The sequence below is a fragment of the Chroicocephalus ridibundus genome, chromosome 12 (assembly GCF_963924245.1).
Source record: "Chroicocephalus ridibundus chromosome 12, bChrRid1.1, whole genome shotgun sequence".
Taxonomy (NCBI): Eukaryota; Metazoa; Chordata; class Aves; order Charadriiformes; family Laridae; genus Chroicocephalus; species Chroicocephalus ridibundus.
Window position 1 is genome coordinate 15,501,078 of NC_086295.1, and position 12,337 is coordinate 15,513,414.

Here is a 12,337-nt window from a genome sequence, read left to right on the forward strand (position 1 = left end):
ACGGGTAAATCTGACAGTGCAGGCACCAGGGCCTGGAGGATGCTGAGTCGGGGCCACAGGCTGTAGGTGTTATTGCTCTGAGGGTTTATATGAAGAGCAAACCTGCTGGAAACGCCTGCCCACAGCCTGCCTAATTTTCCATACTTGTTTTCCAGGCCAACCTCCCGCTGCTGCAGAGAGAGCTGCTGCACTGCGCCCGGGCTGCCAAGCAGACGCCCTCCCAGTACCTGGCGCAGCACGAGCACATCCTGCTGAACACAAACACCACGTCCCCTGCCGACTCCTCCGAGCTGCTGATCGAGGTGAACGGGAATGGGAAGAGGCACAGTCCGGACAGGTAAAACCAGCTTTCATCTCTTTGCCAGGTTCTTGAAGTCGTGAATTTTGTTTCAACTTTGCTGCTGTTAAAGCTTCAAGCAGCATCCAGGGCTAAACTGTAGGATCTTACCACTCCCAACAGCTATTCTGGCTGTTGATAAGACACCAAAGCATGGCCAGGAGGGCAAGGGAGGTGGTTCTGGCCCTGCATGCCCTCTGCTCCACTCTGGTCAGACCCCACCTGGAGTACTGCATCCATCTCTGGAGCCCCCAACATGAGAAGAACATGGACCTGTTGGAAAGGGTGCGGAGGAGGCCACGGAGATGCTGGGAGGGCTGGAGCCCCTCTGCTGTGAGGACAGGCTGAGAGAGCTGGGGGGGTTCAGCCTGGAGAAGAGAAGGCTCCGGGGAGACCTTAGAGCCCCTTCCAGCCCTTCCCCAGGAGAGATGGGGAGGGACTCTGGATCAGGGAGGGGAGCCATAGGATGAGGGGAAATGGTTTTAAACTGAAAGAGGGGAGATTCAGAGTAGATATCAGGAAGAAATTCTTTGCTGTGAGGGTGGTGAGCCCCTGGCCCAGGTTGCCCAGAGAAGCTGTGGCTGCCCCATCCCTGGAGGGGTTCAAGGCCAGGTTGGACGGGGCTTGGAGCAACCTGGTCTGGTGGGAGGTGGGACTGAATGATCTTTAAGGTCCATTCAAACTCTCACCCTTCCATGATGACTTCTCCTGCAATGTGAGTTCAGGTTGGGATCCTCTCTCAGGCAGGTTCTGCTCCAGAGGGACTTGTTGGGTAGCACCAAAAAGCCTGAGCTGGAGAGCTGAGCCGTTCTCCTCCTCCCCAGCCGGCGAGCGGAGCGGAGGCACTGTCAGGGCTGGGAAGGATGCGATTCATTTTCACCACTTTTTATTCCAAGTTAAAAGTTGTTATGTAATTATGTGGAACATGCCTCAAATTCATAAAAACTGTGAAATTTTAATTTGGTCATGCTCAGAAAGATGAATCACAACACTTGAGCGTCTTGAACTTTTTCTTTGACGGGGTCATTTTATGGATTTGTTCCCAAGTTGAGCGTGTTTGGTTTAACTCCCTGCTTTTACCCCCTGGTAAAATCATCGCAGCCCAAACTCTGCTGCTTCGAAATCCACATCTTTCCCTTTCCGAGTATGTTTATGCGGTGCTAACGAATACCTCTGTCTGCCGCTGTGGTTGCAGAAGGGAAGACAACAGCTTTGAGAGGGAGCCACTGCCGACGGAGCCTCCGGCCAAGAGAGTGTGCACCATCAGCCCCGCGCCCCGGCACAGCCCTGCCCTGACCATCCCGCTGATGAACCCCGGGGGGCAGTTCCACCCCACCCCGCCGCCCCTCCAGCACTACACCTTGGAAGATATCGCCACCTCCCACCTCTACAGGGATCCCAGCAAGATGTTGGAGCACAGAGAGATTCGGGACAGGCACGGTGGTCTTGGTGAGGAAGCCTGGAGTGCTTTGAGTTGTAGGAGCTCTGAGGTCCACCAGTTGAGCTTTGGCCCTGCTCTGTGCTTGGCCACTGGCACCCAAAGCTGTGTAATGCTGGGCACCTCCTCAGCAGAAATTCAGAGGAAACAACTGACTGTGGGAGGTTAAAAATGGGAAGATTGAGAGTTTGTATTTCCCTCTGTACATGTAAAGGCTGGAGCCACCAAGGATGAGGAGGAAGGACCCGATGCATGAGCTGAATATAGCCAACCAGGCAGGAGTACAGGGCAGGGAAGTAGAAATGAACCTTGCCAAGATCTCTAAAGCAGGCGAGCAGAGCCTGACCCCCCCACCCTTTTTCTCCCCGGGGGTGTGTGGGAGGTGCACGCTGTGTTTCCAGCAGGGCAGCCTGAATCACAAGCTCTGAGCTCCTGTGGGTGTATAAGAAGGGAGCCAGCTCCCCAAGCAGGTCAGATCCAGACCCGGGAGTGGATTGTAGCACTTCCGAGGCAGTGACACAGACTGCCGGCGTGGAATTGCTCCTGTAGGGCCACCTCCTTGAGATGTGTTTTAAAATCCCAGCTATACGTAGCTGGAGATAAAGCTCTTCATTATTGCTTCGGAGCCACCTTCCCTCTCCAGCACTGAAAGCAATCGGTCCATCTCATCATTCTTCTGGCTGTGGTTTGTTGCAGGTTTGAATGGAGGATACCAGGACGAGCTGGTGGACCACCGCTTAACGGAGAGAGAGTGGGCTGACGAGTGGAAGCATCTTGATCACGTAAGGAAGCGGCAGGAGGTGTGGGAGGCTCTGTGGGACGCAGCAAACCAGCGGACCTGCTCCAGTTCGTTATTTTCTTGTTGTTGATACCATATCCAGGCTTTCCTGGTGGCTTGTAGAGGATCAAGCCACCACAAGAAGGTGGATGGCGGGGAGGGCAGGTAGGAGCAGTAGCACTTTCCTGGCAGGTTTTCTCTGCCCATGGGCAGCGGAAGCCAAAATCACTCGGGACAAAGTGTCTGGAGCTGGGGAGCTTCTCGTGCAGAGCCATGTGGTGCCCTGGCTGGCTGAGCAACCAAACCCAACCCAACCCCTCATAAGTCTTTTCTGCAGCAGCCCAGGCCAGCACTGGACCAAAAAGCCTGCAGGCGTGCTATATGCAGCAAGGATGGAGATTTTACAGAATAAGTAAATGCATCATTATTTTTTGAAGAATTTTTTTCCTGGGCTGCCAGCCTTTTGTGAGCCTCAACAAGGTACCACCAGCAAGACCTGGTGCTCCTGGCAGACTTTCTGCAGTCTGTTTTTTCCCCTCTGAGCAAGGCTGTTCATCCAAGCACTTCACTGGAGCGTTTCCCCCAAAGAGGTGGGATTGAAATTCCACTTTGATCAGAAATGCAGCGAGACCCCATGCTTGCCTGTGCTCTAAAACGCATGGTCAGAGGGCTGGGGAGTAGAGGCCCCATAGCTGAATATTTGTGAACTGGGATGTGGCTATGGAGAGCTGGCACCAGGATCGCAGCCAGCCCTTGCATGGACACCCTATTCCCATAGGAAAGTGGGGTTTTTTCACCTCCACCTTTAGAAGTGTAGCCCTAAACTTCCTACGGTGACAAAGCCCCACGGTGCAGGTGTCATCACCTCCTTCCAGGTGGTGCTGCTCAGCATCACTGCTGCACCTGTGGGTATGGTCCCAATCTTATCCACCTGTCTGAATAGTGCATCACCCGAAATACTCTGCCCGGAGCCTGTTCCTGTGAAACGACCTCGCGTTTCATCTTCCTGGGATGGTCCCCGGGGTACCTCTGACGAGGAATTGACCTCACAAGGGGGCGGCAAGGCTGAAAACACTTTTCCTCCCTGCAGGCGCTGAACTGCATCATGGAGATGGTGGAGAAGACCCGGCGCTCGATGGCGGTGCTGCGGCGCTGCCAGGAGGCCGATCGGGAAGAGCTCAACTACTGGAAGAGGCGATGCAGCGAGACGGCGGAGCCGCGGAAGGCGGGCAGCGAGCTCATCTCCCGGCAGCACAGCCCCAGCAGCTCCGACTCCATCGGCAGCGGTAGGCGAGGGGTGGGCCAGGACCTTTTTTAAGTAGGTGTCTAATTACCACAAAGCTATCTTAGGCATAAGGTGATGCTAATATATTCAAATTATAAATTACATACTTAAGAAGCGCATTGCTGTTCTCAAAGCTTTGAAGAGAGACGAGTCATGGGACAGGAGCTGGCTGAGCTCCTGGAAGCAGCGTTTGCTGATGGCTGAGGGCACCTTTGGGCAGCGGCAGCACCTTCTGGTGCCAGGAGAGGAGCATCTTCCTTGTCACTGAGCCGTACGTGCTGCCCGAGCCCAGCCAAGTTCATTCAAAGCTGAGAAAGCGGGGGGTGAAAAGGCAGGAGAAATGGTTGGTTCCACCCCTCTTCCAGTCTGTCTTGCCTAAAGGATTCTAAATGTCAAGGTCTTCTAATTCTAAAAATACCAAAGACTGCTCTAAGCATAAGAGCTACTACCTGAGTTATTAATTCTATTTTTGTATCATGAGTCAACTTAACTTTATTAAGGCTGACTATATTTCCCCTCTAGTATGCAGAGGTTTTGGCCCTTTACAAAAAACCAAGTCTGAAATGCCCTTTTTACGCTTTTGGATGTAATTCTAATTTCCGTCCAAATAAAACTGCTGCAAATCAAATGTTGAAAATAAAACCCTGATCATTCAGTGATGAAGATGGAGGTTTTCTAACAACAATAATAAACGTCGAACTGAAACTCTCAATTTTGTATACATTTAACTTGTTTGTATACAAACATTTCTTTTTATAAATCGGGAACGTTGTTGATGCTTTCTCCCCTCGTGGGACCTAGGGCTGATTTTCCGGCTCCGTTGCCATTGGGAGAAGGTGCAGTTGAACACGAAGAAGCATCCCCAGGGGCGGCCCAGGCGTAAATAACCTCACCGCCTTCCCGGAGCACTTTGGTTCTCTCACCAGCCTTTGATGGGAATCAGTTTTTGGTTTGACCCATCAGAAAATTACTCTGAAGCCTTAAAAAAAAGGGGAGCAGACAGAACACAGGACGAGGCTTCTGAAAAGCTTCTGTGACCGTCCCCATCTGTCACGTAGGCTCTTGGCAGGCTTATGGGTGCTGGGGGGTGTATACACCTCTCGCCATGAGAGGTCTTGCAGGACAGTTTGTCCATCAATTTTTTGAATTGTCCCTGAGAGTGGACAGTGCTGCCTTTAATGTAAACTTCTGGCCGTAGGGATTGATGCTCAAAGCCGATGGCCAGCGCAGATGTTTGATGGCATACATCTATAAGCCTTGCCTGTTGTTAGAGAGTACCGGGAGATGGAAATAGGTTATACAGTGTCATAAATAATGCAAGGCACTAATTAAACGCTGTAATTTATCATCTGAGTGTTTGATGAATGGCTTTAACTGTAGGAATGCTCTGCTTTGAGTTTTAGCTGGTTAATTCTCCCCTGCCCCACGATGTGCCGGGCACTTGCTGGGCACTGAAGCCGCGGTCGGGTGGGACGAGGCTCTGCCAACCTTTCCCTGTCTCCCTTATTCCAACAGATTCGTTGCGGGAGTTCAGCAGCAGGTCAGGAACGGGCTACGTCACCGAAGAGATATGGAAAAAAGCTGGTGAGTGTTTGCTTGTAGCCTCGGTGAGGGATTCTGCCGGCTCGGTCGAGGTAAACACAGATGCCGCGGATTTGCTCTGCGGGAGAAGGAAAGCTGCAGGAAAGCCCCGGGATGTGCGCATCTGGCTACCCATGGCCCGGGTTTGCCCACGGGCTCTGCTCCTCCTCCCCAGTGCCAGTGGGGAGCCCATGGGATGCTGGTGCTGACTGTGTCCCTTTGTCCCCCCCTGCCCATGGGGCATCCCCACCGCAGGCAACACACTGCTGCATCCCGACATCTCTGTCATCTCCCAGGGGCTTGTCCCGCTCCTCGGGCAGGTGAGTGAAGCTGCTCTTTTCTTCCAGAAGAAGCCGTGAACGAGGTGAAGCGCCAGGCCATGTCGGAGGTGCAGAAGGCGGTGGCGGAGGCCGAGCAGAAGGCGTTTGAGATGATTGCCTCCGAGAGGGCTCGGATGGAGCAGACCATCGCGGATGCCAAGCGCCAGGCCACCGAGGATGCCTTCTTAGTGATAAACGAACAGGAGGAGTCCACAGAGGTAAGGTGCCGGGGGACATCCCAGGAAGGGACTTCCAAAGACTCACAAGTCTCCAGGTCCTGCCCAGCAGTGACTCGGAGCTTGTCCTGTCCCTTTTCCCTTTCAAAAGTCTCTCTCCAATCAATAACTAAAAGGATGCGTTGATACCCTAAAACCCTCTTTGCTGGCAGGGGAATCAGCCTAATTAAGTTATTAAGCCTGGTAAGACCTAATGAGACGTTTGCACAGTGGAAAAGAAGGGATGTCTCCTAGCTTGTCCTGGCCAGCAGCACCTGCTGAAGGGTGTCTCTTAGAGAATGTCTTTCTACTCCTCCAGTCGTTATTACCTTCAGTGTTGCTTCGCTGGCAGCTCACTTCTTTAAGCTTTGGAGATCCCAGCTGGAGTAGGCAAGGAGAATTGCTTGGCTAATTCCTGCGCCGCCACCTCCCATCCACGTGTGATTTACTTCTTGTTTTGATTTCTCTGCAAGAGCAGAGGCTTTATTTCCGCCAAGCAAAAATCTGATGGGAACGTGGAGTTTATGTGCCCGCTGGGACCGTACGGGCAGCCGGTCCCTCCCTCCTCCTGCGGGGTTTGGGTTTCCGCTGTGACGGAGGCTCGGGGAGGTCTGGTGCCGGGGTCCCTGTGCACGGCAGGAACCACGTAAATATTCGGTGGCGTTACAGAGAATACGTCTATACTATTTCCTGATTAAATCACTGAAGGCCAAATGCACCAGTCAGTAAACACATGATGGGAGTGGGTGGAACTGCTCAGGAAGCCATGGAAGAAATGAGACAAGTGATGATTCCTCCATAGGGAAATACCGGAGGAGTCTCCTCCTCCTCCTCCTCCTCTGGCCGTCCCGGGGAGCGGTGCAGGCCCTCAGGAGCAGCCCAGCATCCCCCTGCCAGCGCCAGTGTCTCTAAAGGACACGTTGAAAAGCTGTCGCCTGTTCTGGCACACTGTGCAACCTTTGAAATACGGTTTAAAAACACCACCTGAAGCATGAACAGCTGTAGAGCAGTGACCCAGTTTTCCAAGAGTTACTGCAAGGTGGGGGTTTATTTTGGCCGCGAGTCCCTCTTCTCTCGGGAGACCGAGGAGCCTCGGGGACGCGCCGGCTCTGGAGCAGCTTGCCCCCGACCAGCTTGCTTTGGCACTTCGCTGCCAACCCGTGAATCATCGCTGGGAGCCGGTGGCTCCGCTGCAGACCCCGGGAGCGGGGAATCTCGCTGCCTTTCCCCGCAACAGGGCTGTCCCATACATCTCCCGCCACCCCGCTCTCCTGCTTTCCACAGCTTTTCGCTTGTGGTGGCAGAGTTGGTGGCCAGCGAAAGGTGCCCCGTTCGGCTGGGCGAGAGGCGGGCAGGCTCTGGTGGAGGTTGCTTTCCCCCAGCTTAACTTGCCCTCCCCAGTACGCGATGGCTAACAAACCAGTCCAGCTGCGGGAAGGCTAAATCCGCCTGCTCCCCTCCCCGGAGCAGCTGCAGCCGCAGCTCCCAGCGCCGCCCCTTGTCCCCGCGCTCCGGAGGCGGCGGTGACACGACGTGAGCCACCAGCTGACGCCTCTCCCGCAGGCCAGAGGGGCTCCGCTCCGCTTCCAGAGTGAAGCCTGGGCTCTGGCAATGCTTCCACCTGGCCGGGGAGCTTTCAAATGAGCTTTTTCTTTTCCAAATTAGCCTGCTCCGACCTCTTGTGCGGCGAGGCAGGGTGCAAAGCAAACGCTGCCTGTGCAGCACGCTGGAGTCCCTGTGGAGAGCTCTTGGCTGGGAGCGATACCAAAATAGAGCTGCTTAAAACGGGAAATAAAAAGACCGAATAGCAGCATCTGCAGCTTGTTTTTTAGTCCTTGCCTGCTGTTTCCTCTATGCATTTGGGTGGATTTAGGGGGGAGGATGTGACCGGTGCAGTCTGGCAGGCAGTTTTGGGCAGAACGGAGGAGTAGGGGTTAGTACCCTTGGCAAAGAGCAGGCATTCATGGATTGCTCGTCTTAATATTAGTAAATCTGGGCCAGAGGGGGCTGAACAGTCCCCTCCAGAGCCGTTGAGTCAGCACCGTCCTCCAGCGCTTGGAAACTAAACCCGTTTTACGATGTGGTGTCTTTGGTCTCACAGAGTTGCTGGAACTGCGGTCGCAAAGCCAGCGAGACCTGCAGCGGCTGCAACATCGCCCGGTACTGCGGCTCCTTCTGCCAGCACAAGGACTGGGAGAGGCACCACCGGATCTGCGGCCAAGGCCTGCACGGCCAGAGCAAGCCGCTGGCTCTGCCCACGGGCCGAGCGGCCGCCAAGAGCCTGGATGGCGTCCCCAGCCCGGCCCTGGAGAAGACCTCGGCGACCACCTCCCGGTCCTCCACCCCGGCATCCGTGACAGCAATAGAAACGAACGGACTCTGAAGGGGAAGTTTTGGTTCGCTCCATTTAATTAGTTTCCCTGGGTTCTTTTTAAGCTGAAAAAAGAAAGCCCCACAGCGACTTGTATCACTTGACACATTTGACCCATCGTGCCGCCTCCTCGGAGCACCGACACTTGGGCTTTGCCATCTCATTCTGCCTTTTTCCTTTCGTGGCTCATGAAGAACTGGTGCTGGCCATGCCTGCGTGCCCGTCTCTCTGCCGGGCTACCGGAGCAGCATTCGGGACCTGGAGGAAGCCGGGCACTCGCTTGGGGGGACCTGGACTCAGTGGAGAGCACACACAGGAGATGCTGAGCGCCGTCATCATGGGTCAAACATGCTCAGGCTCCTTTCCTGAAGTCTCCAAGCCGCCTCCTCTTTCAGCCATGTTTCTTCCATAATATGCATCTATTTTTCCCCTTGCTCCCAGACAGCGCTGTCTCCCGCGGCCGTGCTGGTGGCCCATTGTTGCTGTGAACAGACCGGAGCCGATGTCCCAGCTGGAGCATCTTGTCCTCTAGTGCAATGGCAGAAGCCAAGCTCCCTTCTCCCACCTGCAGGTTGGCAGCTGGTGGTTGCAGAGAGGGAGGAGAGGAGTCGTCTGCTCTAAACCAAATGTCAGTAGCAGGGAGGTACGGACGGTCCCTTCTGCGTGGTCTGGTTTTAATCCCCTTCTGTGACGGGACAGACAGTTACGTGTTACCCTGGGTGGGAGCTTTGCTGGGGGAAAGCGTGCAGAGCAAATCTGGATGGGTGGCGGGCGGTTATTGCCCTTTCCACCTGGGTGCCGTTAGTTTGCTATGCAGAAAGTGGTGGGGTTTTTTTCGCTGCATGGAAGTGGTTGGTTTGAGAGTTACTGCCGTTGTTTTTAACCACAGAGATCCTCACGCGATTGCGATGGGTTATTTATAGGCTGTTTTCCCCACGCGCATTGGCCAAACTACTAAAATAAACGCAGGACTTGGTGTCCAACATCGATTCTTGCCCCCAGCCCCGGGGGGCTCCTGCGGTGCTGCTCTGACGCCGTCTGCGCTCCCCCTCCCCAGCGATGCCCAGGGACGCGCAGCCACCACCGCCTCATCCCACCATCGGAAACCATCCCAAAAACACAGGCTGGGAGGGTGAGGTCGCGTGGGGATGCCGTGGTCGGCCCGGAGACATCCACAGCCCGGAGAGTCCGCGCTGTGGCCGGGAAGGAGGGATTCAGGGCAGCGCAGACCCCGTCATCGACACCCACCACGCGCCCTGGGGAGCCGCACCGATCTCCCGCGCTGCTCGGGAAAAGCAGCTATTCAGCAAAGCCGCGTGGCCCTGACTGGTGTTGTGCGATCGCTGGGCTGGCGCCCAATGAGGCGAGTAATTCCCAAATTATTTTTGATCACTTTTTCAATTGGAGGCATATAATAGAGATGTAATGAATCGTCACTGAGGCTGCAGCGCTGGCTGCCCGGGGATAAACGAGCCACCCGCTGAACCAGATTTATCCCTTAGGGAGAGCTGTTTGGGAACCTGCTGTCGTGGGATGGAGCGGGTGGTTCCCGTGTCTGCCATGGGATGGAGCGGGTGGTTCCCGTGTCTGCCAGGTTCTGTTACGCAAAAAAAGCCACAAAGTCACCTGGTTCAAGACGGCTCTGGAGTGTCCCCCAGGAGACGGCGCTGGGGCAGAGCCCTTGGCAGGGACAGGGCTCGGGGGAGCCGAGCACGCCGTGGGATTGGGGCCGCCCCGATGCGGAGCGACGCTCGAGCCACCCTGACCTGCAGCAGCAGCGAGGCCACGGCAGCCCAGGGAGGGTGTCACCAGCCTGGGGGTGTTCACCCGGGAGAGACGGAGGCGGCTGCGTGACCCCAAACTGCGGCAGCCCCAGCACAAAGGGGCTGAGGGGCATCTCTGGCTGAGTCTGTAGCATGGAGGAGGAGGAGGAGGAGGAGGAGGATGCGGTATGGAGCAGCCAAAGGTGTTGGGCTGGCGAGAGCACCAGGGCCCAGGGGGCTGCCCTGGCACCCCCCTCCCCTCCCGGGAGGGTGGAGGCTGTTCCTGCCCTAAGGGGACACGGTGCAAATTGGGAGCAGCCTCAGGTGAATTAACGCCGGTGGCGACGTCCCACCAGCTGCCCCGAGGTGGGATACGGGACGAAGAGCAGGGCAGGGGCCAGGAGAAATTGCTTGTAAATAGATTGTCTTCCATAATTCTCATGCAACTTTGATGGCCGTGTATTAAAATTAACCCCAGTGTAAATGAATGAAATACTAACAGTCATGATTAGAACAATTGCTTCTTTTTTTTTTTTAACATGGAATGATAAATGTGAAATTCAGACATGGGAAGACGTTGGGTTGAGGTTTCTATTTTTTTTGACATTGAATTCTGTAATAGAAATTTGTTACTTCATTCCTGTGCATAACTTATTTAATGTACTGTATAAAGGAACCCAAACTGTTACAGATGTATTTAGTTTGTTCTACTCGAAAAGTAGTCAATAAAAGGACTATATTCAGCAGCCAGCTCCCCCCGTCCTCCCTCCGCAGCAGCAGCAGAGGTCTGGGCGGCGTTGGGGTTTCTGCGGGAACGCTGCCACGCCGTGGCCTCGGCCGGGGGAGCTGCGGGGACGACAGGCTGCTGCAGGAGCCCTGGGGATTTCTTTGGGTTCCTGTTCAAAGATGTTCTTTTCTGAGCTTTTTCTTTTTTTTTTTTTTTTTTTTTTTTATTTGAGGAGCGAACAGCTTGCAAGGTGCTGTCACAAGGGGCCTGCAGTGCCAGCCCTGTCCCCGCAGCTGCCTGAGGATGCCCACCGGGCGCGATTTGCCTCATCGGAGGATTTCAGTCTCCAGGCCGCTGCAAGCACTAATCCAGTGGTTAAGAAACCCAAAACTGGGGGCCAAACCCCACCCGGTCTGGGGACCACTGGTGTTCCCTGCAGCCAGCCGAGCCGGCAGCTCGGGAATCCCAAAGCTGGTCCCCTCCAGCTCTGCCCTTCGTGCCTGCCCCCGGTGCCCGTCCCTCTCCCAGCCCCGGCTCTGCCCCCGCGCAGCTCGTGCCTGACCCACGGCCTCGGCGCTTCCCCCGTCCCCCCCTGTCTGGCTCCTGCGGGGGGGTCGTGGCCCCCAGCGCAGCAGAGCCAGGGTCTCACAGCTGCCTGAGCCACCCCCAGTCGTGGCAAACTGTGGATTTGGCCAGGGAAATTAGCAGTTATCAATAACGAGGTAAATAATTGCATGCTGGGAGGCTGGGTCCCGCGTGGGAACTGGGTCAGTCTGTGTGCTCACTCCGTCCCCGGGAGGCGGGGGGGTCCGGTTGCTGCCTGCTGGGGGTTTGAGGGCGCCCATCTGAGCTGGCACCACTGCCTGCAATCTCCCCCTTCTCCCCCCACCCAACAAGGAATTTTCCTGAGCCTATCTGTGCAGATCGCTTCCAGCATCGGCCAGTTTCCCTTCCCGGCACCCCAAACCCAGGGAGCCCCTGGGAAGCTCCTGTTGGGGCAAAGCAAGCACCCCAAACCCAGCCACCCCCACAAAACCCGTTTTGGCCCCATGGTACTGCGGGGAGGGGGGGAGAACACCGTGACCAGCACGTCCAGCACAGCTTGTACACAGTGTCCCTGGGCTGGAGCCGTACCCACTGCCCCTGCAGCCACAGATTAACTCCATTTTAATTCCTGCACCCGGGGACTAAGGAAGAAACTGTCAAATGACTGTTTCTGGGAGCAGGACCCGTGGGAAGAGGTTGGCGGGCTGAGGGCAAGAACCCAGGTGAGCCAGGATTGGGGTGGGGACACCCATGACAAGCCAGGTGAACCCCACCGGGTGTTGGGGACAGGCAGGGATGGACGGACAGGGGCACTGTCCCTGCCAGGAAGCATTCGCCTGAGGGCATTCGCTGCCCCACTGGTCCCTGTGCGCAGCCCCACTTGCCCTTGGCATTCTGTACTGGTCGCACCAGCGCATTTTACAGCGGCTCAGGGGAGAAGCTGCTTCTGCAGCACCAACAACCCAATCCTGAGCGT

General features: G+C 55.6%; 1 protein-coding gene across 3 annotated transcripts in view; it reads left to right on the top strand.

Annotated features, from left to right (window-relative positions):
• Positions 1–10,820, top strand: part of CBFA2T2 (CBFA2/RUNX1 partner transcriptional co-repressor 2) — a 65,922-nt gene extending 55,102 nt beyond the window's left edge. For 2 of the 3 annotated variants that reach the window (XM_063349687.1, XM_063349689.1), the window contains exons 5-11: positions 156–337; positions 1,533–1,786; positions 2,472–2,557; positions 3,644–3,839; positions 5,354–5,422; positions 5,767–5,957; positions 8,056–10,820. In XM_063349687.1, coding sequence (XP_063205757.1) covers positions 156–337; positions 1,533–1,786; positions 2,472–2,557; positions 3,644–3,839; positions 5,354–5,422; positions 5,767–5,957; positions 8,056–8,337 — 1,260 coding nt within the window. In that variant the 3' untranslated portion in view covers positions 8,338–10,820. The remainder of the gene's footprint in view (positions 1–155; positions 338–1,532; positions 1,787–2,471; positions 2,558–3,643; positions 3,840–5,353; positions 5,423–5,766; positions 5,958–8,055) is intronic. The other variant, XM_063349688.1, reaches the window with a different exon arrangement.
• Positions 10,821–12,337: the final 1,517 nt, after the last annotated feature.